General features: G+C 36.8%; 4 protein-coding genes across 12 annotated transcripts in view; 3 read left to right on the top strand and 1 right to left on the bottom strand.

Annotated features, from left to right (window-relative positions):
• Positions 1-218: 218 nt before the first annotated feature.
• mettl8 (methyltransferase 8, methylcytidine) lies at positions 219-6,794 on the bottom strand. Its single transcript, XM_088353459.1, has 10 exons — positions 6,715-6,794; positions 5,652-5,808; positions 4,844-4,935; positions 4,454-4,758; positions 3,703-3,752; positions 3,487-3,547; positions 3,150-3,289; positions 751-857; positions 589-654; positions 219-513 (listed from the first exon to the last, which is right to left on the bottom strand). Exons 2-10 carry the CDS (start codon positions 5,801-5,803, stop codon positions 359-361), a joined length of 1,128 nt encoding a protein of 375 aa, XP_088209585.1. The 5' UTR covers positions 5,804-5,808; positions 6,715-6,794; the 3' UTR covers positions 219-358.
• Positions 6,314-13,053, top strand: dcaf17 (ddb1 and cul4 associated factor 17). Of its 4 annotated transcripts, none has more exons than XM_088353455.1 (15): positions 6,314-6,433; positions 7,178-7,345; positions 7,425-7,528; positions 7,596-7,686; positions 7,772-7,908; positions 7,981-8,059; positions 8,263-8,352; positions 8,452-8,520; positions 8,610-8,712; positions 9,277-9,419; positions 9,718-9,827; positions 10,826-10,913; positions 11,008-11,091; positions 12,622-12,777; positions 12,838-13,053. In XM_088353455.1, exons 2-15 carry the CDS (start codon positions 7,211-7,213, stop codon positions 12,943-12,945), a joined length of 1,497 nt encoding a protein of 498 aa, XP_088209581.1. In that variant the 5' UTR covers positions 6,314-6,433; positions 7,178-7,210; the 3' UTR covers positions 12,946-13,053. The 4 variants fall into 4 exon arrangements, with proteins under 4 accessions (XP_088209581.1, XP_088209579.1, XP_088209580.1 ...); XM_088353453.1 differs by having other exon boundaries at positions 8,413-8,520; XM_088353454.1 differs by having other exon boundaries at positions 6,370-6,433; positions 7,158-7,345; positions 8,413-8,520.
• A 4,822-nt stretch (positions 13,054-17,875) lies between these two features.
• Positions 17,876-21,482, top strand: cybrd1 (cytochrome b reductase 1). The gene is made up of 4 exons (XM_088352862.1): positions 17,876-18,136; positions 20,134-20,342; positions 20,686-20,840; positions 20,931-21,482. Exons 1-4 carry the CDS (start codon positions 17,950-17,952, stop codon positions 21,199-21,201), a joined length of 822 nt encoding a protein of 273 aa, XP_088208988.1. The 5' UTR covers positions 17,876-17,949; the 3' UTR covers positions 21,202-21,482.
• Positions 21,483-22,478: 996 nt separating this feature from the next.
• The window catches only part of dync1i2a (dynein, cytoplasmic 1, intermediate chain 2a), a 41,983-nt gene continuing 39,897 nt past the window's right edge, over positions 22,479-24,564 (top strand). For 2 of the 6 annotated variants that reach the window (XM_088352625.1, XM_088352624.1), the window contains exon 1: positions 22,482-22,667. The gene's annotated coding sequence lies outside the window, so the exon portion shown is untranslated. Of the gene's footprint in view, positions 22,668-24,564 lie in introns of all 6 variants that reach the window. The other 4 variants (XM_088352620.1, XM_088352623.1, XM_088352621.1 and 1 more) reach the window with 4 other exon arrangements.

Genomic DNA, 24,564 nt, shown 5'->3' with positions numbered 1-24,564 from the left:
TGAATAATAATAGGGGATCATGGCTAGAAATAGTTCAAAGGGGGTACATCATCAAAAATGGTTGAGAACTACTGCTTGAAAAAAAATCGTCGAAAAATATATATAAACTTAATTGGCAAAACACATAATTTTGTGCTCTTGGACATAGCAGGGATGAGAGAAGGGTTATAAAACATGCTGAATAGAACATTTTTTCACACATAAAATGACACACTAACAACCGTAAAAAGGTGTTTTTAATAATTATTAATAAGAAAATAAAAAACAAAAAGTAACTGAATAAAAACAATTACATGTTATTGGCAGATTGCCAATCAAAAAAGAAGTTGAAGTGAAATAAAATTTGTACAATGGGCTGTTAACATGGCGAATGTCGATGCAATTTCCTATACTTGCTCTGCATCCACACCCGGTGCATAGATATCTTTTTCCCTCTGTTAACTTGAATCCGTCGATCTTCCAAATTCTGAACTTCCTCCAATCCGGCATTAGAAAATAAAGTGTGGACTTCATCTATGGAAAGGAAATACAGTCAGCACATTCATTTTAAAAGGAATGCTGCATTTGACAGGTTTTTGCTTGAAATACCTTTCGTGAAAAAATAAACGCAAGTTCCATCTCCTCGCACATAGAAATTGTCTGACATGCACCGACCTAATGATGAAAAAATTAAACCTTTCAATAGACTTCATCCTCACAAAGACATTATATAATGCAGACTGTTCTGTGTTGAACCTATCAATCACTCACCCTTCTTAAATCGGAGTTGTGAGAAGTCATATCTGCCATAATCACGAAAAAGGAAAACCCCTCCAAATTTCAGGTAGGAGCATAGTCTAATAATGACTTCTTGCAACCTGTAGATGAAATCTCAGTTACTGACTGTCACTTTAGATGCAATGATTAAAGCAATTGTAGACAGAAAAAACACAGTATTCCTCATTTAGTATAGGTTAACACAGGGGTCACCAACAATTCATACATCTGACAGCGCACTAAGCCACGCCCACAATAGTTACGGTATCCATGTGTCACAAGCTAGAAATATATGCCGGTCGAAACAACAACAGCGAGCGACTCTTTCGTCAACATTCCTTATAGCATAGCCGTGTCATGTCTTCCAGATTATGTAAATGTATCTCAAGTGTGTGTTGAAAAGGGTCTCAATTATTTATTGCAGAGATATATTCATGACATAAAGGTGTACAAAGTCGCTAACCTAGTAAGGGTGGATGCCAAATGTTGGCAATCTATAAGAAAGTCAGAAGCCCTGTCCCAATTACACACAGAAATAGATTCAGATTTGTCAGCTTTGACGGACTTAATGCAAATGTAAAGCAGGGTATATACACTTAATTGTCTTAACCTTCTAACAGACCTTCATGAGTTTTAGATATGTCACCTCACTCTTGGCGCATCTAATGCCATAAAATGAGCAATGATTTCTTTAGGCTGTCTTTGCAGATAACTTTATAAGATCATAACCTATGACAGAATGAACCCATTCTGGAATTTTTTAAGGCGTGTCTCTTTCATGGTAATACACCAAATGAACATAGCAGAGAGAAGCTACACCCATGCTATGAGGCTGAGAATTGCTGTGTTATAAGGAATTAGTTGAAATTGTGACCAACTGATTTTCCCAGCATGTTACTGTGCAAATGTAAGCATAAAACGGGGGTTGGCTTTTTAGGTACAGTATGTCACAAAAATTTGTACAGTATGTCACATTTCTGCAGAGATTTCATAATAATGTTTAATAGAACATCACTGTAGAAACATCTCTTTGAAACAATGAAAAGAAGTATGTAAATAAAGGCCATGGCGTACTGGAAAGATATCCTCTGGTCTGATGAGAGAGAAATTAATTCATTTGGCTCAGATGGTGTGAAGCATGTGGGGCGGCAACCAGGTGAGGAGTACAAACATGTTTGTTTTGTGCCTAAAGTCAAGCATGGTGTTGGGAATGTCATGGTTTGGGTTTGTATGGGTGCAACTGGAATTGGGGAGTTGGATTTCATTAAGGAGAACACGGACTCAATGATGTACTGTGAAATACTGGAGCAGAGAATGATCCCCTCACTCCAGAAACTGGGTCACAGGGCAATGCTCCAGCCTGACAATGACCCCAAATACACTTCTAAAATGACCAAAGCTTTTCTATAGGGGCTAAGGGTAAAGGGCATGGACTGGCTAAGCATGTCTCCAGGTCTAAATCCAAAAGAAAATCTTTGGGGCATCCTCAAGCTTAAAGTGGAGAAGTACAAGATACCCCAGCTCAGTCATGTTGTCATAGAGGAGTGGAAGAGCATTCCAGTGACTATTTATGAGACCCTGGTGAAATCTATGACCAGAAGGATTAAAGTGGTTCTGCAAAATCATGGTGGCCACACAAAATATTGAACTTCAGGAACTATTACTTAAAGGTGTACTCACTTTTGTTACCAGGGCTTCAGCTACCAATGGCTATACTATAGTTTTTTCAGGGGGAAAAATCAATTTACAATGCAATTTACAATCCATTATATAAGCTTTCACAGACTCAAAGCTATGTTTCATAAGTGTTGTTCAATTAAACATTATGATGAAATATCTGTTGAAATGTGAGTAGTGTACTTACTTTTGTGACATACTGTATTCATCTTGATGGTTGATTTGACATAGAATAGCAGTAATGAGCCAGATCATTTCTAAGATTTTATATAAAAAAGGCAATAGCCCGTCAAGCATATGCGATACGAGACTCAGGTTCAAGCCCATTTTCTGACAGGCAACTCAAGTCTTAAGCAATCTACATTACAAGTACCCCAGACACATCTTCGAACCATTTTGATACAAAACACCGTACAAGCGTGTGGCTCACATGTGCATTGTTTCTGATACAAAGATGGCTGACCTCAATCGGCAGCCACGGGATGTCGGCCTTCTCACATTTGGTTAGGCTGAAAACAAGCGCTGTCGAATGTATGAATTTTGAGTTTGGGAGCTAATTCTTTTGATACTGATTAGCATAATGGGCTTCCAGTTTGATATGCATTTCCAAACAAAGTTATGTTATTACTATGTTGTTACGATGTTACTATTACATTATTACCTGCTTGTAATAGAAGAAAAAAATGCCATAATAAAGCTAAGCCTACTTAACATACCTTTTTGGGTGAATAGAGGACAGCACAAAAACAGCTAGAATAACATCCAGACTCAGCGGAGGGAAGGGAAGAGAGCCTTCTTGCTCACAAATATCATGCACAAACGCGTGGCACACGGTTTCGTCATATTCCGGATGGCTCTGCGAAACGATGATAGAATTAGTTGCATTTAAAATCAATCCCAAATGTCTTTCTTTACAATAGAGTGCAGACTATTCATATCTGTTCAGCATATTTGTTGTCATATTGTGCTGGAGCATATACAGAACCAATACTGTGATGACGTTAGAAAAAAGCTACTGCAGATTTCAAAATGTACATGCAACTCTATCCTTACCTTTAAAAGCTGAATGGCACATGGAGAAAAGTCACAACAGTACAAAAAGGCATCATTTTCTCTGCAAAAGAAACCTAAATGTTAAAAACACACGGAAATAACATTCTCACAGTAGCTAGAAAATGAGATCAATGTTTTTAATACACAAAACCTCAAAGCAAAAACTATTTATATAGAAGTATCTCATCATGAGGATTATTATGATGTTACACTTACTTGATATTATTAAGAATTGGAAATACACTGTTGCCAACACCACAGCCAACCTGCCAAAGATATACAGTGTATTATAACAACTGCATACTTTACATTTAATAATAAAGAAAAACATTTTCATTAGATTCATTATTTTAATGCATTGGTGTCCAAACTACAGCCCAGGGGCTATTCGTGCCTCACTGACCATTTTTTGTGGGCTGTAGAAAATGCAACATAACACGAACAATACGTTTTTTTTAGAGGGAAATAAAAAAAAAACTAAACGGAAATTTTGTTTCTATCCCATTGGCATGTCACTAATTACATAATTGCTTAACTCGTTTTTGTTAATCTACTTAAGCAAATGTGCAGATTGAGCAACTTTCTATGGGAAGCTAATTCAGTCAAAAATCTCAATTTGGCCCAAAAATGAGTTGAACATTTACAGCTAAGTTGTAAGTGTGTGTACACAGTATAACTTACTTGTTACCAGCCCAAAAAATGAACAATGATGTATATGGCAGTCAATGGCCATTTTTAGGGTAAATATTCCAAAATGTCCAAAACTATTAGTATTTCCATTTTTTTAAATAACATTTATTTCCGATAAAATCATTTTTTTTCAAATGTTAAATGATAAAAAGCAAAGTGGCCATTAGTGATTTGATTTTACGTTCTTTGGTCGTTGGCTTATAAACATATGTACGCAAACCACCAACTCAACCAGTTTGCTCAAAATTAAAATAAAACAAATAACAACTTGCAAAACCTCCAATATCCTAAAAGAAGCATGTTGTCCAGGATAAGAGACTGGAGTAGCGGGCTCATTCATTTCCAGTTCTGCATCGTGACAAAGGCGCTGATGGTTCAAGATACAGTCCAAGTGTGTGGGACTCTGATGTTGCTGATGTTGAGTAACAGCTTCTCCATTAAAGCACCTCTCATTCCTTTTGGAATCTGACGGAAGCAGCTCAGGAAATTCCAAAAGCAACCACTTGCGATCTTTGAAGAATTTACCCTCATGTTGCTCATAAAATTTGTCCCAGTAAAGGAAAGCTTCTTCATCGAATTTGCCTGTGGATAAGGTATTTAAGAATATTTTACATTGTTAAAAATACATTTCATGGATAGTCATTTCATTTAGTAAAATCTTTCTTGCCTTGCTCGTCTAACGGAATATGCAACTTGGAATTTTCCTCAGCTTTCAACTTTGCATTATGTTTGTCTGTCTCCGTCCACTGCACATGATCCCTAAACATTAAACATCATACAACAATTAGATCAACATGAGTAAACACACATACATTAAAACTGGATGTTAAGGTTAGTCTTACAGTTACACATACTCAAATGTTGTCACCATAAAATGACTTTTCCAGCTATAGTGAGTTTCTTGTTTGACCATCACATCATTGATTTGATGATCGCATTGTTCATTTCGTTGTTGTAGATGGGCATCATCTTCATCCACATATTCAAGTGAAGTGCTTACTACCTGTATCCTCTCTTATCAGTACTTTCCCAGCAATGATCTTCCGCCGTTATTTTATCATACAATATTTGATGTTTCAGGAATGTGCGGTACTAAATCTTGTAGAGGGAGTTATCCTTTCTTTTTGCCTTGTAATGCGAGCTCAAAGAAGTGCCCGTTAGAGTTTCATGTTCCATTTTGCAAATCCACACCCCTTCCCATATAAGACAGGGGGTGAAACATTCATCCTTAGCATGCCACTCATCAACTGGTCCTGAGTGCACCCTGATTTTGTCTCTATTTTGAAACTTTGCAATAAATGTCCTCAACCACATTGCTTCTCTCCAACTTTTTTTTTGAGTGATGCAAGCCCAGTACTTGGTCTGGTCCAGGAAAAGAACAAGCGGCGAGACATCGGTAATGTCCGTCTGCCTTCACAATACATTACTTTCTATTCTTAAGACGATGGCTTGTAATAGACCAACAAACCACTGACCACATATTGTGCCTAAAGATGTCATCAGGGTTGGTCAGAATTCTTGAACCCAGTGGGGCTGAGGGTCTTCTATCACTGCTCTTTAAACGTGAAGACAATCTGCTGACAATTTTCTCCAAAATTGCGAAATTGATGCTCCGAAGTGTATACATGTATGCTGAAAAATAACACAGAATTTTTTTAGTTGAAATACATATACAAATTCCAAAAAGAAAGATTTACCATAGTCATGGCCCACAAAACACAACATGGTATTCTTTTCTATGAAACAAACACATTTATTTGAATCGTAATCATGAGCATTTTCAGTATTTCACACGTTATTATAATCATACATACACTAGTATACTATTTTACGTTCTGAATGTAACTTTCCTTATTTTTCTGTTCCTGTTTTCTTGTTTTGGTTTTGAGTATGTCTTCCATGCAAGAAAAAAAAAAATAACAGGAGTGAGCATTTAAAAGCCTTGGATTCTGCCTATCCCCTTTGGACACATGTTTATTGTATGGTTCAGCTTTTTTTTGTAAATATTTTTGTTCCCTTTTGTTAACTAGTGGTTGGTGCTGTTTTTATTTCTTTGTAATTCGCCCCAAAAAAATTAATTCATTCAGTTTTATTTTGATCTATGAATACCATAGAATACATGCAGTTACATTTTCTACCAGTTAGTGTCAGTAGTGAAACTTGTGATGTGGTATTGCCCTGTGACGGTAAGAGAAGAAGAGCAGCTACCAAAACAAAGTCAATAAGGGACCGTAAACGTTTCCACAACGCTGCGACGGTAAGTAATTTATACCACCAAGTGTATTTTTCATTTGTTTTCTTATAAATATCTCTTTTTTTAATATTGTATGGCCCAAAAAATGCGATAAAAGGCATTTTAAACGAACCAAACACGCGTGAACGAGTCGGGCATGATTTGTCCTAAGCTAACGTCGATAACTAAAAGCAGAATACATTTAAATATTTCAAAAGCTATTCGATAATAGTGAACAAACTGTCAATATTTCGACAATATAATAAAGTGACACAAATCTGATATAATAAACCCATTATAATCACCGTATTTGGCTGAAGTGTGGAGTAGCAGTTAACTGCTCTGTTACTTTCACGCATGCGTAGATGACATCGTTTCCTTGTCGCTGGATTTTAACGTATGGCGGGTAGCCTGATACTAGTGTATACTGTATCGTTGATAATTCATGATTAAATATTTAATACTAAGAAACGCAATTCAGGTTAAATAAAAATGTTACATACTTGGTCAGGGCTGCGTACAATATTTCTTCCAAGCCAAAATTGTAAAAAATAATATCCAATGCCAAGTGATTAAAATGATTAACAGATCTTTTGATTGGTGTGTGTACTAAATGAAAATATTTGATATAGTATTTTTGGTTGGACTGACTTTATCTTTTAAGAAAAGATAAAATGACTACCTGCAAAATTGCAGTAAAATACACTGCACATGACCTATATTTTGTGTTTGGGTATCCCATTGCTAGTCGCTGTTGTCCCTTTCCAGCTAATCATGAAAGGTTGAGAGAGATGCTACCATATGATGGCACTTTATTGGAGGAAAAAAAGGAACATAAACGCTGCTCAAGTGTTGAGCTGGAGAGGACAAGGAATCAGCGATGGTGGCACTCTTGCAAGGCTCAATACAAAATTCTTAAGATGCATCCTTTTAGGGGTAAGACAAAACACAGTGTAGTATTGCTCATATTTGGTAGCATTCTCTATTCGTATTAATGTATTTTAATCTGTTTCAGGATAATAGGGGGTTCTCTAAAGTGTGGAGCAAGACGTCTAAAACCACAATATTGTATGAAAATGGTAAAATTTACCTGGAAAATTACTTGAAGTGCTACAGCTGGTGAGTACGAATTGAGAAAGTTGTGAAATCTAAACAGTAAAGTTAAACAGTTCAATTAACTCTTCAGTTTTCATTCCGAGCCTCATATTCTCTACGATTTGCCCAAGCGATCGAAAATGAATAAATTTGAAGATACCTTGCTCTGCCAGAGCCCACTTGTGAGTTGATGCTAAAACATGCCGTCATCACCTCTGTTACTAAAGGTTAACTCAAATTATAAATCAGTTTTTGTTTTTTGCGCAGGAAAGAACGCTACCATCTCCTTCAGATCACAAGTCCAGTCTCGTGCTTTTAACAGCCAACAATTGGTTATATCGTTTATCAGACTCAACAGGGCAAGAGCTAGAGAAAGTTTTTCTCTCCTCAAAAGTCACTTTCAGGTAAATAGAAAAAAAAGTAGCCTTTGCTTGTTAGCCATCAGTGCTTCATTTTATGATTGCTGTGTTTTTTAGGTACCTAAGCTGGGATGTTTCTCAAGAGATTTTTTATGTTAAATCTGTTCAGAACAAAACAACACCCTTGGAACAGCAGGTACAAATTGAGTAACCATAACGAGGTGTTTGAAATACTACAATAGGCTATTTTGACTTTTTGATGCAGATAAACTTCTTGTCTGTTTTTTTGTAGTTGGGTTTTGTAGTATTGTGGTGTATTTTTGCAAGTTTAAGATAGAAAAAAATAATCAAACTCAAGCTAATTCACTAATTCGCTCTGAATTTATTTTATATTTACAGGCAGGCGTCACGCAGACTACAGTGGTCCATCTGGCCATATTCAAAATTTTCCCATTGGAAATTGTGGGAATGATGGAAATCAACAAACAGGTTTGTTAAAACATAATAATAATAACATAACATGTAAGAATCACCATTTAAATCTTGTAGGTTTTCGGGAACGGGATAATTGATGTTGATTTATCTCAGGGTGTTTTGGCTGTATCTTATAGCAGAAGGGCAATGAGGCTTTTTAGCTTTGAGCACATTTTGCAAAAGGTGTGTATGATTTATTGTGCTTCATGAAATCATTCATTTGTTCATTGTCCAACCATGATTTCCAACACCAAATACATTTTTTTCTGTAGTACCTGGTGGAGAAACTAACACTTGGAAAGCCAAGTTCACTTCTTGACGGGAAAACAGTGGGAGACATTCCGTTTGGCATTCCAGTAAACATCCAGATTACAGGTTTGTTTATTACAGTTCGTGAAGAAAGACTTCATGTAAACCTGGAGTCACCAACTTTTTTGAAGCTGAGTGCTACTTTTTTTCTTTACTGATTAGTACAAAGGGCTACCAGTTTGACATGCATTTATATAAAAAAAAACAACTTATGTTATTACTACGTTGTTACAATGTTATACTACATTATTCCTGGCTTGTAACAATTTGTTGTTTGGGTTCAAATAGGCTCAGTCAACCACTAAAACATCTGCCTCGTGTGAGGGCACTGATATATTTACATATATAAAACATAGGCTGATATTAAAAAAAAAATTGGAAAAAAATGATCATTTATTTAAAAACACTGATCATTTCATGCCAATTTGAAATAAGAATTCCCTAAACATTCCAATGACCCATTACTGGTGAGCTATTTTCCGAACTGGCCCATGGGCTACTCAGGTGTTCTTAGGGGGGGCTACCTGATACTCATGGGCACCTCATTGGTGAGCCCTAATGTACAATCTTGGCCACAAAATGAACTTTTTTAATCACTGTGTTTTTTCTTTTCACGCTGAACATCCTTAGATTGCCCTCCAGTGCTTTTTGAGGCGTCCTGCTCCAGTAATGGCGTGCAGATCGGAGGCTTTCCCTGGCATTATATTCACACGCCACCGCAGAAATGTCACCAAGGGACTTATCACTTCCGTTCACTCAAAGACCGCACTCTGGTATGCAAAACAAACCATTATCTTATATCATGTTAAATTGGTGATCGGGGTCGTCTGTGTCTTGAATGTATTTTAGTGCAAAACCCAATGTCAATGTGGTCGCCGCCACCCAGGGAAATATTAACTTTAGAGGGGTTAGGGAACATTTGTTATGACATTTGTTTTAGAGCTCTTCTAAATGCAACTCTCATTCTGCTAAGAATTTCTTGAAGAGTTTCCTTCCTAATCTACACTGTACACTTCTAATGTACCCAAGCTCAGGCCTTTTTTTCTCTTCTTCTTTTAAAAATCCATTTAGGCCGTAAATGGAATACAGAGTATGAGTTGTTACTCTCTAGAGAGTGACACGGTTTTCTTCCATCCTGATGACTCTGGAAGAATCATTCATACGGGGCCAAGCATCATTAAGTGAGTTGTAAAAAGAAACATTTTTTCAGCAATAAATACACTTGCACAATCTCACAAGTGACTAATCCCCTTGCTGACAACTGCATGTCATCTAGAAGTTACAGTGCTGTGAAAAGGAATAAGCCCCTTCCTTATTTCTGTGTTTTTTTATATTAATCACTTACAAAGGCTTCAGATAATCAAATCAATTTTGATATCACACAAAGACAAACCAAGGAAATACAAAATGCAGTTTTGAAATGTTGATTCCATTTATTAAGGCAAAAAAACTAAAATCATATCTGGCCCCATTAGAAAAAGTAATTGCCACCTAAACAGAATAGCGAGTTTGGCCACCTTTGGCAGTGATAACAGGATTTAAACTTTTACAATAATTGTTACTGAGTCTTTCACAATGCTGTGGAAGAGTTTTGGCTCACTTTTCTATGCAAAACTGTTTTAAATCTGCTATACTGGCGGGTTTTCTAACATGAACTGCACGTTTAAGGTCACTCCACAGCATCTTAATTGGATTTAAATTCAGACTTTGACTTGGCCACTCCAGAACCTTCAGGATCTTCTGGTCATAACCAGTATTCATCATTCCCTCAGCCACAGCAAGTTGTCCTGAGGCAGCAACGGAACCCCAGACTATCACACTGCCACCACCATGATTTGCTGTTCTTTTTGACAAATGCTGTGCCATTTTTACGCCAGGTGTAATGGGCTGCACACCTTGCAAAAAGTTCTGATTTTCACACATCAGTCCACAGAATGTTTCTCCAAAAGTATTGAGAATAACCAAGATGCTTTTTGGCAAATGTGAGAAGACACTTAGGGGTTTTTTGTGGGTGTATTTATCATAAAAATATAAACAAGCTTGTTAATAAAAATGTATTATTAATCATGCACGCATCCAGGAAAATTTCCATGTGCCAAATGTGTTTGGCTGCTTTCATTATTTGTTTCCTTTTTTATTGTTTTTTTTTTTCAAGCCATGTTTCTTGGTTTATTCTCAGCATTCTTAAGATAATTGGTGAATTGAACAGCGGATTGCCATCAAAGGTTGTAGAAGATTTCTCCATAGCAATTAATCGGCAAAACACAGTAAGTGTTTTGTTTAGTGTTGTTTGGATTCACTTAACTTCCTATGATCTTACAAATACTTTGTTTTTCGTTATCATTTTTGTACTCAATACAGTCTACCTCGCAAGTTACTGTCACCTCATCAGGCCGTAAAGTGAAGCGAAGATTTCAACAGCTTGATGATGACCCTGATCAGGAGGTATGCAATTACTTATAGCTCCAAGCGATGCCTATTTTGGTGGTATTTTTTTTTCCCACTAGAAATCATACTATGTTATTGTCTCATCAAACTCCTTGTTTAGGTTTTAAGAAGACTCATCTATAGTAGTTAGTATTGCACACCTACAACCTTTGTTCTTTTTAAAGGTATGCGTTAATTAGTGTCCCTCAGAGGCGGATACAGTAGATAGTGCATCCCCGCTTTATGTTTTCACTATACAGAGTGAAAGGTTTTTTTCGTCCCTTTACAGCAATCACCCTACTATATGACATCAACTACAAATTATTTTGTGGGCTTAAAAACTCTTGTTTGTGTGTATGACGAGTTACATCTCTAAGATGCCTGTCTGCGACTGGTAGACTTCATATATGCAGTGTGCTGTTTCATTGCGTCACTGCATCATGAAAATCTTATTCTGCGTTTGGCTGGATTACCTCCCACATTGCCTTTCCATTCATTCAGTTCAGAATCGTGTGTGCTTCATAAAGACTTTGGACTGTTTTTATCTGCTATTGGTCCCAAGGCTTAAAGCAATGCCAAAGGGAGAAGCAAAAACATTGCATCCATAGAAACAAAGCTTGCAACTATCAAGAAATGCCCTAGCTTAATTGCATGGCCGTAACTATTTCATTATTCGAACTTTTATAAAATGTTAGTAGGGGATTAAAGAAAGGAAACTTATAAATGTAAGTTTTAAAATTTGGTTAATTTTTAATCCACTATCTCTTCCCCCCCTGCATACAATTGCCACACCACTCATTCTGTTTAAATCATGTGACACACAAAGGTTAATGGAATTTATTTTGTCCTTTATGTGTATTTATCAATAATTGTATTGAATAATCAATCAAGAAGCTCTATGTACATTTTGTCATTTGAACCAGAGGTTTTGAGCTGGTTACAATAGTACAATAGTTTTATCCCTCGCTATACTGCAATTACACTCTGGGATCCTAACCTCCAAATGGATTAATTTCGTATCCTGGGGGTCTAACGTAGCTGGTTGTGCAAACAGAATTGTTCCTTTTTGATAAGACCTCGAATCAGAATGACCTTTTTTATCATTGTATTGCTGCAACGAAATAACAGTTGCACTTTAGTTGGCAAATATACACTTTAAAAACTAAAAAATATGAATTATTCACATCTAATATAAGATATTCAGATAAAAACTACACAAATGGGATATTGCATTTAGAACTAGGATTTTGCACTTAAAACTATAACAAAGTCAACATGACAAATAAAATACCTTCCATTTGCACAATATTATGGAAATTAAGTCAAAGTTTAAATAAGGTAAACAGTACAATGTTAAAACATTTAACAACTTAAAACTGTTTCACGACTACAGTTTTGTAAGTTGATAGCTTTGGGGAAGAAGATATCCCTCAGTCTGTTCGGTTAGGTTAGGCCTTGTGGGATCTGAACCGTCTGCCCGATAGTAGCAGTTTCATCATGCTCAAACACATACATATGAGTATATTACCTCTCTGTAAAACATTTCAGACTTTTCGTACTGTAATATATGAGGATGAGCTGGACCTTTTGGCAGTGGTGGTCACCAACAGTACAGACGAGGAGGGGAAAGCTCGGGTCCGGCTGCATGACAACCAGAGTGGAAAGTTACTAAAGACTGTTAATTTGTTGGAAACATGGGATGAGGTAAGGAGCAATGCATTTGTTTGTCAGAGAGCAGAGGTGAATCTGCGTTTTTGTTTTCAGACTTACCGACATGACTTGATCTTCGACAAGGACACAATTGTTCACATTGAACAAAAGAATAATAATGTCTGCTGCCATATTTATAAGCTCAAGACTATTACCAAGTAGAAACACATGTGAAACTGAGTTGTCTTTTGTTTTTTGCTACACTGTGTTACCTGTTCAATGTTAAGTTATTGTTTTTGTTCTTTCAATAAAAAACAGTTTACATTCTTATCTTATGTCTCTCTCTAACAATGTTTTTCAAAAAAGTGGTTTATATCATGTTATCATAGTTGATATCTATGCTGGGTCATCTTTGGGATGATGAATACAATTATACAAAAGAAGCTCTGTTTTACAATTTCCAGGTCAGAGTCAGTTTGTTGAGTCAGTATGGTTATGGAACTTTTCCTAGGTTTTGTGGAGAACTGATTTCTTTGCTACATCCAATGATGCAGTCCTAGATAATGAGTTAGATGATTTGGAAACACATTATTGTCAGACAGTGGTTTTAAAAACGTTTTTAAATTGAAATCCCTCAAGATAAAAGGAGGCAACATAGGTCTGTGATTTGAATGGTCACCAAGCAACTGCAGGATGATTGTGAAAGGAGAACAATTTGAATTTTTTCCAATCCTATTATATGGTAAGGATTTTTGTATTTCCCTTTATGAACATATTTGTCAAAATTCATTTTGCTTTTTTAATTAAAATCACAAGTAATTTTTATAATGTTTGGACAGGAAAGGCAAACAAATTATGCAAATGCACTCCTTTCATAAAAAAAAGCAAAATATTGCAGTAGATAGATTTAACTCTTATGTAGGACGTCCATGTAGTGTTTTTATAATGAAATAAATTGATTCTATTTTTTCTAATCCATCTGATAATTATTTGAACACGCTAAATTGACACTATGATGGCCTGAGGAGGGATGGGCGCCACCATGTTGTACTTGCCCAAGACACACCACAGGAAATGGTGCGACCATAGTCTTTAAGGGTTCCAACCAACCCTCTATGAAGTAGATTATTTAAACCAAGATCTGTTGTACCTGCTGAGGCCGCTGCTTGTCAATTCAGAGGTTCGGCTCTTCTCTAGATAGCAGGAAGTCACGTTACACTGACGACAAAGGCGACCAGGTGATGAAGGTGCTGTATATAAGTCAGATCATGAGGCTTCTCCTGTTACAAGGAACCATGGAAACCAATACAATCTGTTTCCAGTGAGGGAGCAAACCCCAACCCCCAAAAATGACCTGGAGAGGGATGGGCACCATCAAGTTGGACTTACCCAATACACACCACAGGAAGTGGTCCCCCAACGGCCCAGGTGTTTATGAGAATTGTGAACATTAACTGGGTTGTGCACTTTCACAGGTTATTTTAGGGAGCAACGATTGCTACAGCTTAATATTGGGCAATTTAAACTGAAGTTAAAACATTAAAGCAACCCAACATATCATATTAGATTATTTCTCCTGTATTTTCTTCAGGAGCCATTTTCAGAGTCTGTGTCGAGGGATGATGACTTCCAGGTTGCTCAAGGTTTATCTAATAACCAATCATAGCTTTTCTTCAGAAAGCAGGTGAACCGTGATTGGCTATTAGCTGACCCCTAACAACTGCGTCATTAGGCGGTGATACTGGGAATTTTGGTATTAATCCAAGTAAATACAGGTTGGTATCGATCAATATCGATCAGTTACCGATATTTATTTATTTTTTCGGAAATGTCATGATATTTAAATAATTGAATCCCCCTGAGTTGGTATATTTTATTTATGTTGCCCCCATCTGAACTGCAATAGACAGTAGACAGCTGCTGTGTACATTCAGGTAAAGGAATGCTCCTAGCTCGATTTACAGAAAATTTAATGGTCTGAGTGGTTATGCAGGATTTTGGATGCCAGACAGAAGGTTGGCCTTTGTTGGCTTGCCAGTTCTCTCCATTACCAAAAATCTCAGTCGTTAGAAACAAATAATAGGAAAAGATCCAGGAGAAATACCAGCGACCAGCACAAGTCATCTCACACCAAAGATTTAATCTTACCATGTGTTCCTGCTTGGAGCCTTTGCTGGTCTACTAGTGATCCCAAGAGGCAAGAAGAAATCCGCATGTTAGAGAGCTTTTCTATTCAGGCCCCAGTGCTGTTGAATGCTCAGCCTTCTGAAATTTAATCTGAGATGCAACCTCAGTGGAATAGTTTAAATCTTGCCTTAAAACACTTAAATTCTATAGCTTATGAATGATGTTGACCTCATAAAGCTGTAAACCGGACATTCTATGTTCCTAGATTTCATGTCGTATGTCTGTGTATTGTCTGTTGATGCCCTCGCAACATCCATTGCAGCCAGGCCATCCTGGAAGGGGCATTACCTCATGTGCGGCCCCTTCTTAAGGTTTCTTCATTTCCTCATGCTGAGGGTTTTAAGTTTATCATTATCCTTGTGTAAGTTTTAGATCAGGGGATTATGGAGTCTGTACAACCCTTTGAGACTTCTTGTGATTAAAGGCTATACTAATAAACATGACTTGACTGAACACCACAAAGATTTTAGGATACATATATATATATATATATATATATATATATATATATATATATATATATATTTTTTTTTTTTTTTTTTTTTTTTTTTTTTTTGTTAAATAACCACAATGCAAACTTTAAGAGTGTAGAAAAAATGCTTCTATTACAAAAACTACAGTATTTTAGTAGATAAGTTAAGACATTTGAAATATTTTTGGGGCAAGAAAGTCAAACCCAAAGACCAACATTGTTACTAAGATAGAAATATAACAATGTCAACATGACAATTTAAAACGGAATCAGCAAGTGGAAATGGAGTCAACAATACAATGTACAAACTTTTAACAGTATAACAAAAAATACTTCTTCAAAAGCAACTACTTCAGACCAAAAGTCAAGAGAGTCAAACCAAAAATGCACAAAATGTAACGAAAACACAAATACAGTATAACAATGTCAACAAGTCAACTAAAATACCTTCCATTGCATAATATTTTGAAAACAAAGTCACTAGGGCCTTGAGCAAATGAAGTGTAATCACAATCGGACTCAGTGTGAAAGTTAAAATGTATCAAATCCAAATGTATTTGTGAAGCACTTTTTAAGCAACAAATTGCATTTCAAAGTGCTGTATGAAAACATTTAATGTACAACCAAAAAATAAAACCATATGTATGTATAATCTTAGGACCCAGTATCAACATTATTAGAGTTCTAAGTAAACTGGAAATACATTATCGATTCCAAAACAATAGTATCAATCTGATCCAAGTACTTGCTCAGTATCGATAATATCGATATTGGGATTGATCCGCCTTGACACAAATTCTGGAAATGCCACAAGCCAGAAAAGCGTAAAAAGTGATAGATTTTGTTTTTTTAACTCATAATTTATAAACCTAATTGTCATTAAAGTGACAGTGTGTAACATTAAGTGCTTCCTAGTGGTACAATAAAAAAACTTTCATTAAGTGAAAAAAATCTTTGATTTGAAAACTAAATGGTAAATGGTCTGCATTTATATAGCGCTTTTCAAGTCAATGAAGGCCTCCCAAAGCGCTTTACAATGTGCTTCACACTTACCCATTCACACACACACACTCCAATAGCGGCCATGCAGCCATGCAAGGCGCCGACCTGCTTTTTGGGGGCATTAGGGATTCAGTGTCTTGAAGCTTATTTATTTTATTTTTTTAAGAAAAAAAAAGTTAAACATCAAACTTATGGAAAATAAATGAAAAAGAGAAAAATTAAGACGTTAGAGCGTCTTCTTTAGTTATTCGAACAATTTCAATAGCTGTCTGGTCTTGGAAACCACCATGATTCTAGCCCACAATGGGTGCTTTACTGGGAGAAAATAAATAAAATATCATGTTGTGTTGAGGCAGCACGGCGGTGCAGTGGTTAGCGCATGTGTGGCACAGTTCATGTCATGGGAACCTCCTGCGTGGGTTCAAATCCAGCTCCAGACTTTCTGTGCGGGGTTTGTATGTTCTCCCCGTGCTTGCTTGGGTTTCTTCCGGGCACTCCACTTTTCTCCCACATTCCAAAAACATGCATTTCAGGTGAATTGGCCGGTCCAAACTGTCCCTAAGTGTAAGTGGGCGAGTGAGTTGTCTGTCCCCATGTGCCTTGCGACTGGCTGGCAACCAGTTCAGGGTGTCCCCTGCCCACTGCCCGATGATTGCTGCGATGGGCTCCAGTACCCCCGCGACCCTACTGAGGATAAGCGGTGCAGCTAATGAGATGAGATGAGATGTTGTATTGAATGGAGCCGTTTGCTTGTTTTGATTGCTGTTGAGTAAAAAATATGCGTAAAGGCTGAACCATAATGTCCTGCTTATCTTCTCAAGTATAAGGAAACTTTAGACTCTGACATATCCTTAACCAGGGTTGGGTAGGGTTACTTTAACTGGATTACTTTTAATTACTTTTGGATTATACCACGGTAGGCATTACCAAATATGCTAATAAAAGACAAAAGAAACTGAATATGAATAAAATGATGACTCACAACACGTGGTAAGCTTTCTCTCCTGGCTTTGATCTCCGGCAAAACTAACATAAAATGCGACAGAAACAAAATGAAAATAAATCCAAACAGCTTGCCAACATCCTTTTTGCCGTTCCATGAATTCCGTTACTCCCCAAGCCTGCACAAAATTTAGTCATTTTATTCATATTTAGTTTCTTTTGTCTTTTATTAGCATATTTGGCATTGGAGTAATCCAAAAGTAATTGAAAGTAATCCAGTTAAAGTAACCCTACCCAACCCTGTCCTTAACATTTGGCAAGCTCACTTAAAGTAGCTGATATTTTCATGAATGAAAAATGACAATTAATTCTCAAATGATCAAATTTAAAGGGCTTAATGGTTTGCCAAGAAAAAAAAAACGAGCTCAGTGTTACGAAAAACGGATATTTTGAAAAAAAAAGAAAAGAAAAAAATATAACCTCGAGTTGAATAAGCAGCGAAGTTACAAAACGCCCCGCCCCTGGTCGTTTTTACGGGTTAGCGCATCACGTGACTCAAGTCTGTCCACAACAGACGCGAACCCCTCAACAGCTTCTTCCGTCATCCTGCCAACGAGACAAATATGGAGAATTATAAACTTTTTCTCGTCGCCTTGTCGTCCGCCAGCGCTGTGGCCATTCTCGCCATCATTTTCGTCCTGAGATGGGTCCTTCATTTCCAAAAGGGTCTGGCGTGGGACGGAGGGTCGCTGGAATTCAACTGGCATCCGTTGCTGCACGTTTGCGGGTTTATCATCCTGCAGGGTCTGGGTAAGTGAAGCTCGATTTTTTTTGTTTCATTTGAACTCAAATGAGTTACAATAACTTATGGTTAAGATTACTCAATCTCCTTTTAGCTAGTGCGTAGAAAGGGGGCGTTTCTAAAGTGGATGACAAACTTGAGTGGAATGCTTAGCGAGTACACGTTTTCTGAAGTGTTTTGGCGACGAAGAAGTTTAAATATCACATGTCTCGACTGCCAAATGAGCAAAATACTTCATATCATTTTAAGACATCACGCAATACAAACTGTGCAAAAGGCTATTTAAGATACTGCACCTGCTAATGTTTTCGTTCTTCAAATATTGATAAAGTAAAACAAAATCCAAACAAAGTCTTCTATTGGGACACAATTGTTCCTTTCAAATGCCCATAGCCCATACATTTACTGCTTTTTAAGTCAATATTGCAATATTTGTACTTATTTAAGTATAATAATATGCACTGTCTAACTGGATGGCTCTGCTATGCATTGAGTTATGTTAAAGAGTATGCAGATGCTTTTCTGTCCAAAAGTGTTTTCATTTTTTGGAAAGACACTTCGTTTTTTAGACATATTTGCCACATTTTATCGAACAAAATTTTAAAGCCATCAATTAGGTAGAGCGCTCGTCTTGGGATCAAGCGGTCGCAGGTTTGATTCCCGGCTCCTACGTGTTATATGTCGAAGTGTCCTTGGGCAAGACACCGAATCCCTAATGCCCCCAATAAGCAGGTAGGCGCCTTACATGGCTGACTCCCTATTGGTGTCTGAGGGTGTGTGTGAATGGGTAAGTGTGAAGCACATTGTAAAGCTCTTTAGGAGGTCTTCATTGACTTGAAAAGCGCTATATAAATGCAGACCATTTACCTCGTGCAAAATATTGGACCCTAATTTAAACGTCATTGGTCTGGGTCAAAGTCACTCAAAAGAACTCTAATTTTTTAACCAAGCAAGTAATAGTCTAAAAATACAAAATTATTGGTTTAGACTAGTCAGGATTCATTAAACATAATGATGTTAATTAATCCTTTGGTTTGCTTTCGCTTTAATGGTGGGGTGCATAGATTGAGGTGTCCTTAAAAAATGTAAAATTTAACATTCAAGCATGTGTTTCACCACACTTATCTGCTTTTATTTTACTTTTATCTTCAATGTTCTAGCCATTTAGTGCATAAGGCTGGAGGAAAAGAGGTGGGTGGGGGTTACAGTTTAAAGGTATTCTTTATTTGTATGATGAAAATGGTAAAAATAAGAAAAGGACTGTTTCAAATTCAGTCCAAATACCAACCCAAACCCCTAAAAAGATGAAAAACCAAGATTTTGCGAACGTGTTTAAAAGAGACACGTACGTGCACGCTCAACAGGAGCAGCTTGACAGAGGGCAGCAATGATGATTTCAGTCAGAAATGGCGCCAGCAAGTAGAACATTTTGAACTTATCGTATGTAGCCTACCTTTAAGGAAAAATGCAATAGTAGGATCGAATGAAATTGTCTTTATTGTCAATAACGCCACAGTGAACATAGTTTTCAACAAGATTGCAAGTAGCACTACAAGGTGGTGGTTGTACAGTGGTCTAAGTTATTAGTGCATCAAAAAAACTGCAAAGAAAAACAGTGCAATGGCATAAGCAGCAACAGTCTGCAAAAAAATGGGAATAAAAAAATTCAAATATGAATTTCTAATTTTGTAGACATAAGCAAAATATTTATCAAGGTCTTGTGTGCTTGTTTGGATTTGCTATATCTCCAGGCAAGAAACCGTGTCTCAGCCTTTTAGTCCTTGTTTAAGGTAATCTGTAGCATCTCCCTTTGGGCAGCAGGTCAAAATAGGTGGTGGCCAGGAAAGGAGGGGGGGGGGGGATTTTGATTTTTTTTCACATTATTATTCTTTAGGGGGTTATAATTTTACACATGAAAATTCTTATCAGTATTGGTACTTTTTATATAATATTGTTGAGGACTGAAGATGATATACCAACTTAATGACATAATTTCTCTATGCAGCTATCATCGTTTACAGACTACCATGGGGCTGGAAACGCAGCAAATTTTGCATGAAGATTATCCACGCCAGCTTGAATTTGGTGGCCTTCGTTTTTGCTATCGTGGCAACTGTGGCTGTTTTTGATTTTCACAATGCTGCCAAAATCCCCAACATGTACAGTCTGCACAGCTGGGTGGGCCTGACCGCTATTATAGTCTACGGCATACAGGTGAAAACACATTTTTTTGCCATTAACTCAGTTCCTATGGTTACTAGTTTTAAATGAGATTTTATTATGATTTGTTATTTGACGATATTTATCAAAAGGTCTATTATATTTCTCCGAAATGCATTGTCTGAACTACACAATAACATGCAGCTGCTGAAAAGGCTGCCACTCGCGACAGCGCCAGATTCACATTTGCATATTTTGCTTTATTTATTTACAGTGTCTATTTTTTTGTAATATTATTTAAATGATCTATATATCTCTCTCTATCTCTATCCCTATCTATCTAAGCAGTACTGATTATGTTTGTTTATGTAACTGAAAATGATTTTTTTTTTTGCAGCTAGTTTTAGGGGTGGGCGTCTTTCTGTTGCCATATGCACCTATTTCCTTGAGAGCAACCTTGATGCCCGTTCATATCTTCAGTGGCTTGTTCCTCTTCTCCACCGTTATAGCAGTGGCGCTCATGGGAATCACTGAGAAACTCATTTTTGGCCTGTAAGTACATTTCAACGTCATTGAGGTTTTAAGAATCTACATTCACACACGCCCAAACACTAAACACATTTTTTTTTTCTCGCTTCCTAGATCCAACCCAAAATATAAAGACTCGCCTCCAGAAGCAATATTTGTCAACGTTCTAGGACTCTTTTTGGTGGTTTTCGGCATACTTATCCTTTGGATTGCCACTCGAAAATCTTGGAAACGGCCCAGTGAGCAAAGCTTGCATAATTTAAATTCCAATGAGGGCGTCGAGGACGGCATAAAAGCGGGACCGGCAATGTCCCAACTCACAGATGGGGCAGAGGGTGAAGCCTTTGGGGATATCCGTAAGAGGAATAATAAACTTGATGAATAACACAATACAAAAATGACAGTTTCTATTGCAGAATGAATGTATACTCCTTTGTCACTGGTGATTATTTCTTTATTTTGTAACCATTTCATACATTTTTCTCTGATGTTTCTTTCATGCCTAAATGTTGAATATGTTTCAATGTGTCCCAGCTGTATGTGAACTTATTATTTTGTAATGGCATTCAAAAACTTTTCTACAATACTCCACTTATACTGTACTGTTCTCTGTTTCAACTATTCAGTTTTCGATTGACATATGTTTTAATACATACCTGCAGTTTCTATCTTTAATCTCATTATTGGCGTATCATCTTACTTTTCAAACTAACATCAAGTCAGTCGAAATCGAGCAAGCAAAAACCGTGTCCAAATGAGAAGAGGATAGAATCAAAGTGTCTTTCTTGTTATTGATAACAATAAAGTGTGGATTGTTTACAAAGAGATTGGACGTGGTACTCCAGGATTAACATGTGATAAAATACTTAGAACAAAAAAATTAGAAAAACAATTTAAAAAAACATAAGGATAGGAAGGCAATATTCAAAAGATAGTGCTTGAAGACTGACACAGGTTGTAAATGCTTTAGAAAAGTCGTGCAATATCATATAGTCCAGTGACATTCAGAGCAACTAGTCATGTTTATTTGCATAACCCTTAATCACAAAAAGTTTCAAAGGGCTGCACGGACCACATATTATTTCAAACCACAGACTATTATGACTCCATTCCCTGATCTAAAACCTACATAAGGGCAAGGAAAAACTCAAAAACCTCAACATGAGGAAAATGAAGAAACCTTGACAATGGACCGTACATGAGGTAATCCCCCTTCCAGGATGACCAGGCTGCAATGGATGTTGCAACAACAAATAATACACAGATATTGTCAACATAAAAGACAAAATATAAATGTTCTATGCATGGGAAAGATATATTTTCAAAACATTCCTTAAGCCTTTTAGACGTTGTTTAAGCGACATGTGTAGCATTGTGTGATATATTTTTTTCAATTTTATATGCATGTTCCTCCTTTGCTGCTTTCTTTGATTTGCGCTTTTTTTCACATTTACATACCGTATATTCTTTTTGCTTTTCTTCCATATGACAAATATCCCATATTTGTATGTGAAACCTTTGCTCCGCATTGATCTGGAAAAAAAACAAACCTGGCTTAATATCAATATAATGCAGCCATAGCAAATAATGTTTGATTGGTATCCCTTAACCACTATTGTTGAAGGAGCACCACTTCCTATGTCGTGTCTTGGGCAAGTACAGCCTGCGGGTGCCCATCCCACTCCAAAACGCCTCACCTAATACTGTTTGAGTAACTTCCTAAATGTAAAACAACTTCCGCACACAAGTGCAAACGTGTATTTGGTCCCTTAGCGGGAGCCGTACTTTGTAGGAAGCTTGATTGTTTTGACTCTTTGCAGAAGAACCATCCGATACGGAACCGAATTTGAGGTTTGTATTCTTCCAAACCAAACAATTCTACTTTTGGAATAAAATATTGAGATTTATTGTACATTTTGAGTCCAGCCAGTGTCTTAACGTAGTCCCCAGCTGTTCGATTTGGTTTAGCGCATGACAGCCCCGCGGACCTAGCTAGCTATCTTAGTTCATTTGCTAGCTAACTGGCTCCGCTACATCTTGTGCATCATCGGTTCATTTGCTTGTAATATAACATACTTTAAAATAAAACATTTGTTTTGACATCCGTGCATTTTAATGATGCTTTGCATTAATTAGTAGTCGACAGCCTATTAGCTAATTTTAGCACGGACGGCTAATTTATCGAGACAATTCACAATGAAGTTAAGTCATGTTTATTTGTGACGCCCTTAGTCACAAAGAGTCTCAAAGGGCTGCACAGACCACAGGTTATTGCAAACCACAGACTAGTTAAAGTTACAATTTCCTATTTTTGATCAAATATATACAGTTATCTTAAAAGGTAATACTATCGGATGAAAAAGTTTCGAGTGGAATACCGTTTTGTTTGACAGTGACACTTGCACAAAGTTAGTGATTGGTTGTAATAGACTGTTGCCTTTAATCACAACTGTTCATTAGAATCTAATGATGTCAAGGCATGTTTTGCCTCTAATCATAAAAAGTCTCAAGGGCTGCACAGACCACCATTGCACACTCCCTGACTTGGAACCTACATAATGGCAAGGCATAACTCTAAACCTCAGAATGAGGGAAATGTCGAGTGTTTGGTGTTTTGGAACACCCCCTCAACACAATCAGATGGAATAAAATGTAAATAAATAAATAAAGATATTCATCAGTGGCATTGGGTTTAGTATAAATCTAAGATCTATAAATTTTATAGACTACAAAGAACACATACTAAAACATTAAGGTACAGTGCTGCCTCAGGTTTCGAACTTGATACGTTCTAGGTTGGTGGTCATGGTCTGAATTTGTTTTCCTACAAAAGATAATGGGTAACTCGTTTATTCTTAATGGTACATTTTTTTAATGGTACGTGTATCTAACCAACAATTTAGTCAATTCACTGGGATGTCAGGATGCTGAACTCACTGCTATTGTTCCTCACAGCCACTCTCTCTCCATTGCCTGCACCATCTAGAACCTGACTCCCCCTTATTTTTATTCTTATTTTTTCAACCAATGGACACACACCCACTGCCTTAAGGAAACTATATCACTATCTCTTTAGTAACTAAATAAGCTAACCTTGCTTATTGCACGATCATGTACATTAGTACAACTCAGAACTCTTTGTTTACAAAGGTACCATATGCACTTAATGACTTAAAGTGTGTGTCTTAGTGTAGTGTGTCCTAGCATTGTTTTTTTCTAGACACTTAGGGCTGAGAGAAACACAATTTAAATCCTCTGTTTATGCTTCTGAATTGACAATAAAGCTGACTTTGACTTTAAGTCACATTTATTTGTAAAGCCCTTAATCACAAAGTCTCCAAAGGATGCACAGACCACTATCACAAGATCCCCTGATCTGAAAACTACTTGAAGGCAGGACAATATAAAACATACAGCTGTAATACTAATCTATACACTTATTGAAAAAAATAATCATGAGGCATTTTTGTACATATATACATACCTTTAAAGTAAAGTGTGATGGCATTTTTTTTCTTTTTTTTTGCAACTTAACACTTGCAGAGGAACACATTCTTCAGCCTTTTTGTGCTTAGTAAACTTGATCACTTATTTGTTTCATCCTGCTCTCTGTCTGTGCACAATTATCATTTTTTATTCACTTTCAGCCATTTTATTATCACTAATCTCTCTAGCCTTTTGTGTACTTCGACTTAACTCTTCCATACAGCAATAATGTATAGTGGAACAATACTTTCTTTTGATTGGA

This window comes from Urocampus carinirostris, chromosome 14 (genome assembly GCF_059441175.1).
Source record: "Urocampus carinirostris isolate Australia breed hairy pipefish chromosome 14, RoL_Ucar_1.0, whole genome shotgun sequence".
NCBI lineage: Eukaryota > Metazoa > Chordata > Actinopteri > Syngnathiformes > Syngnathidae > Urocampus > Urocampus carinirostris.
This window is presented reverse-complemented; position numbering and strand designations above follow the sequence as displayed.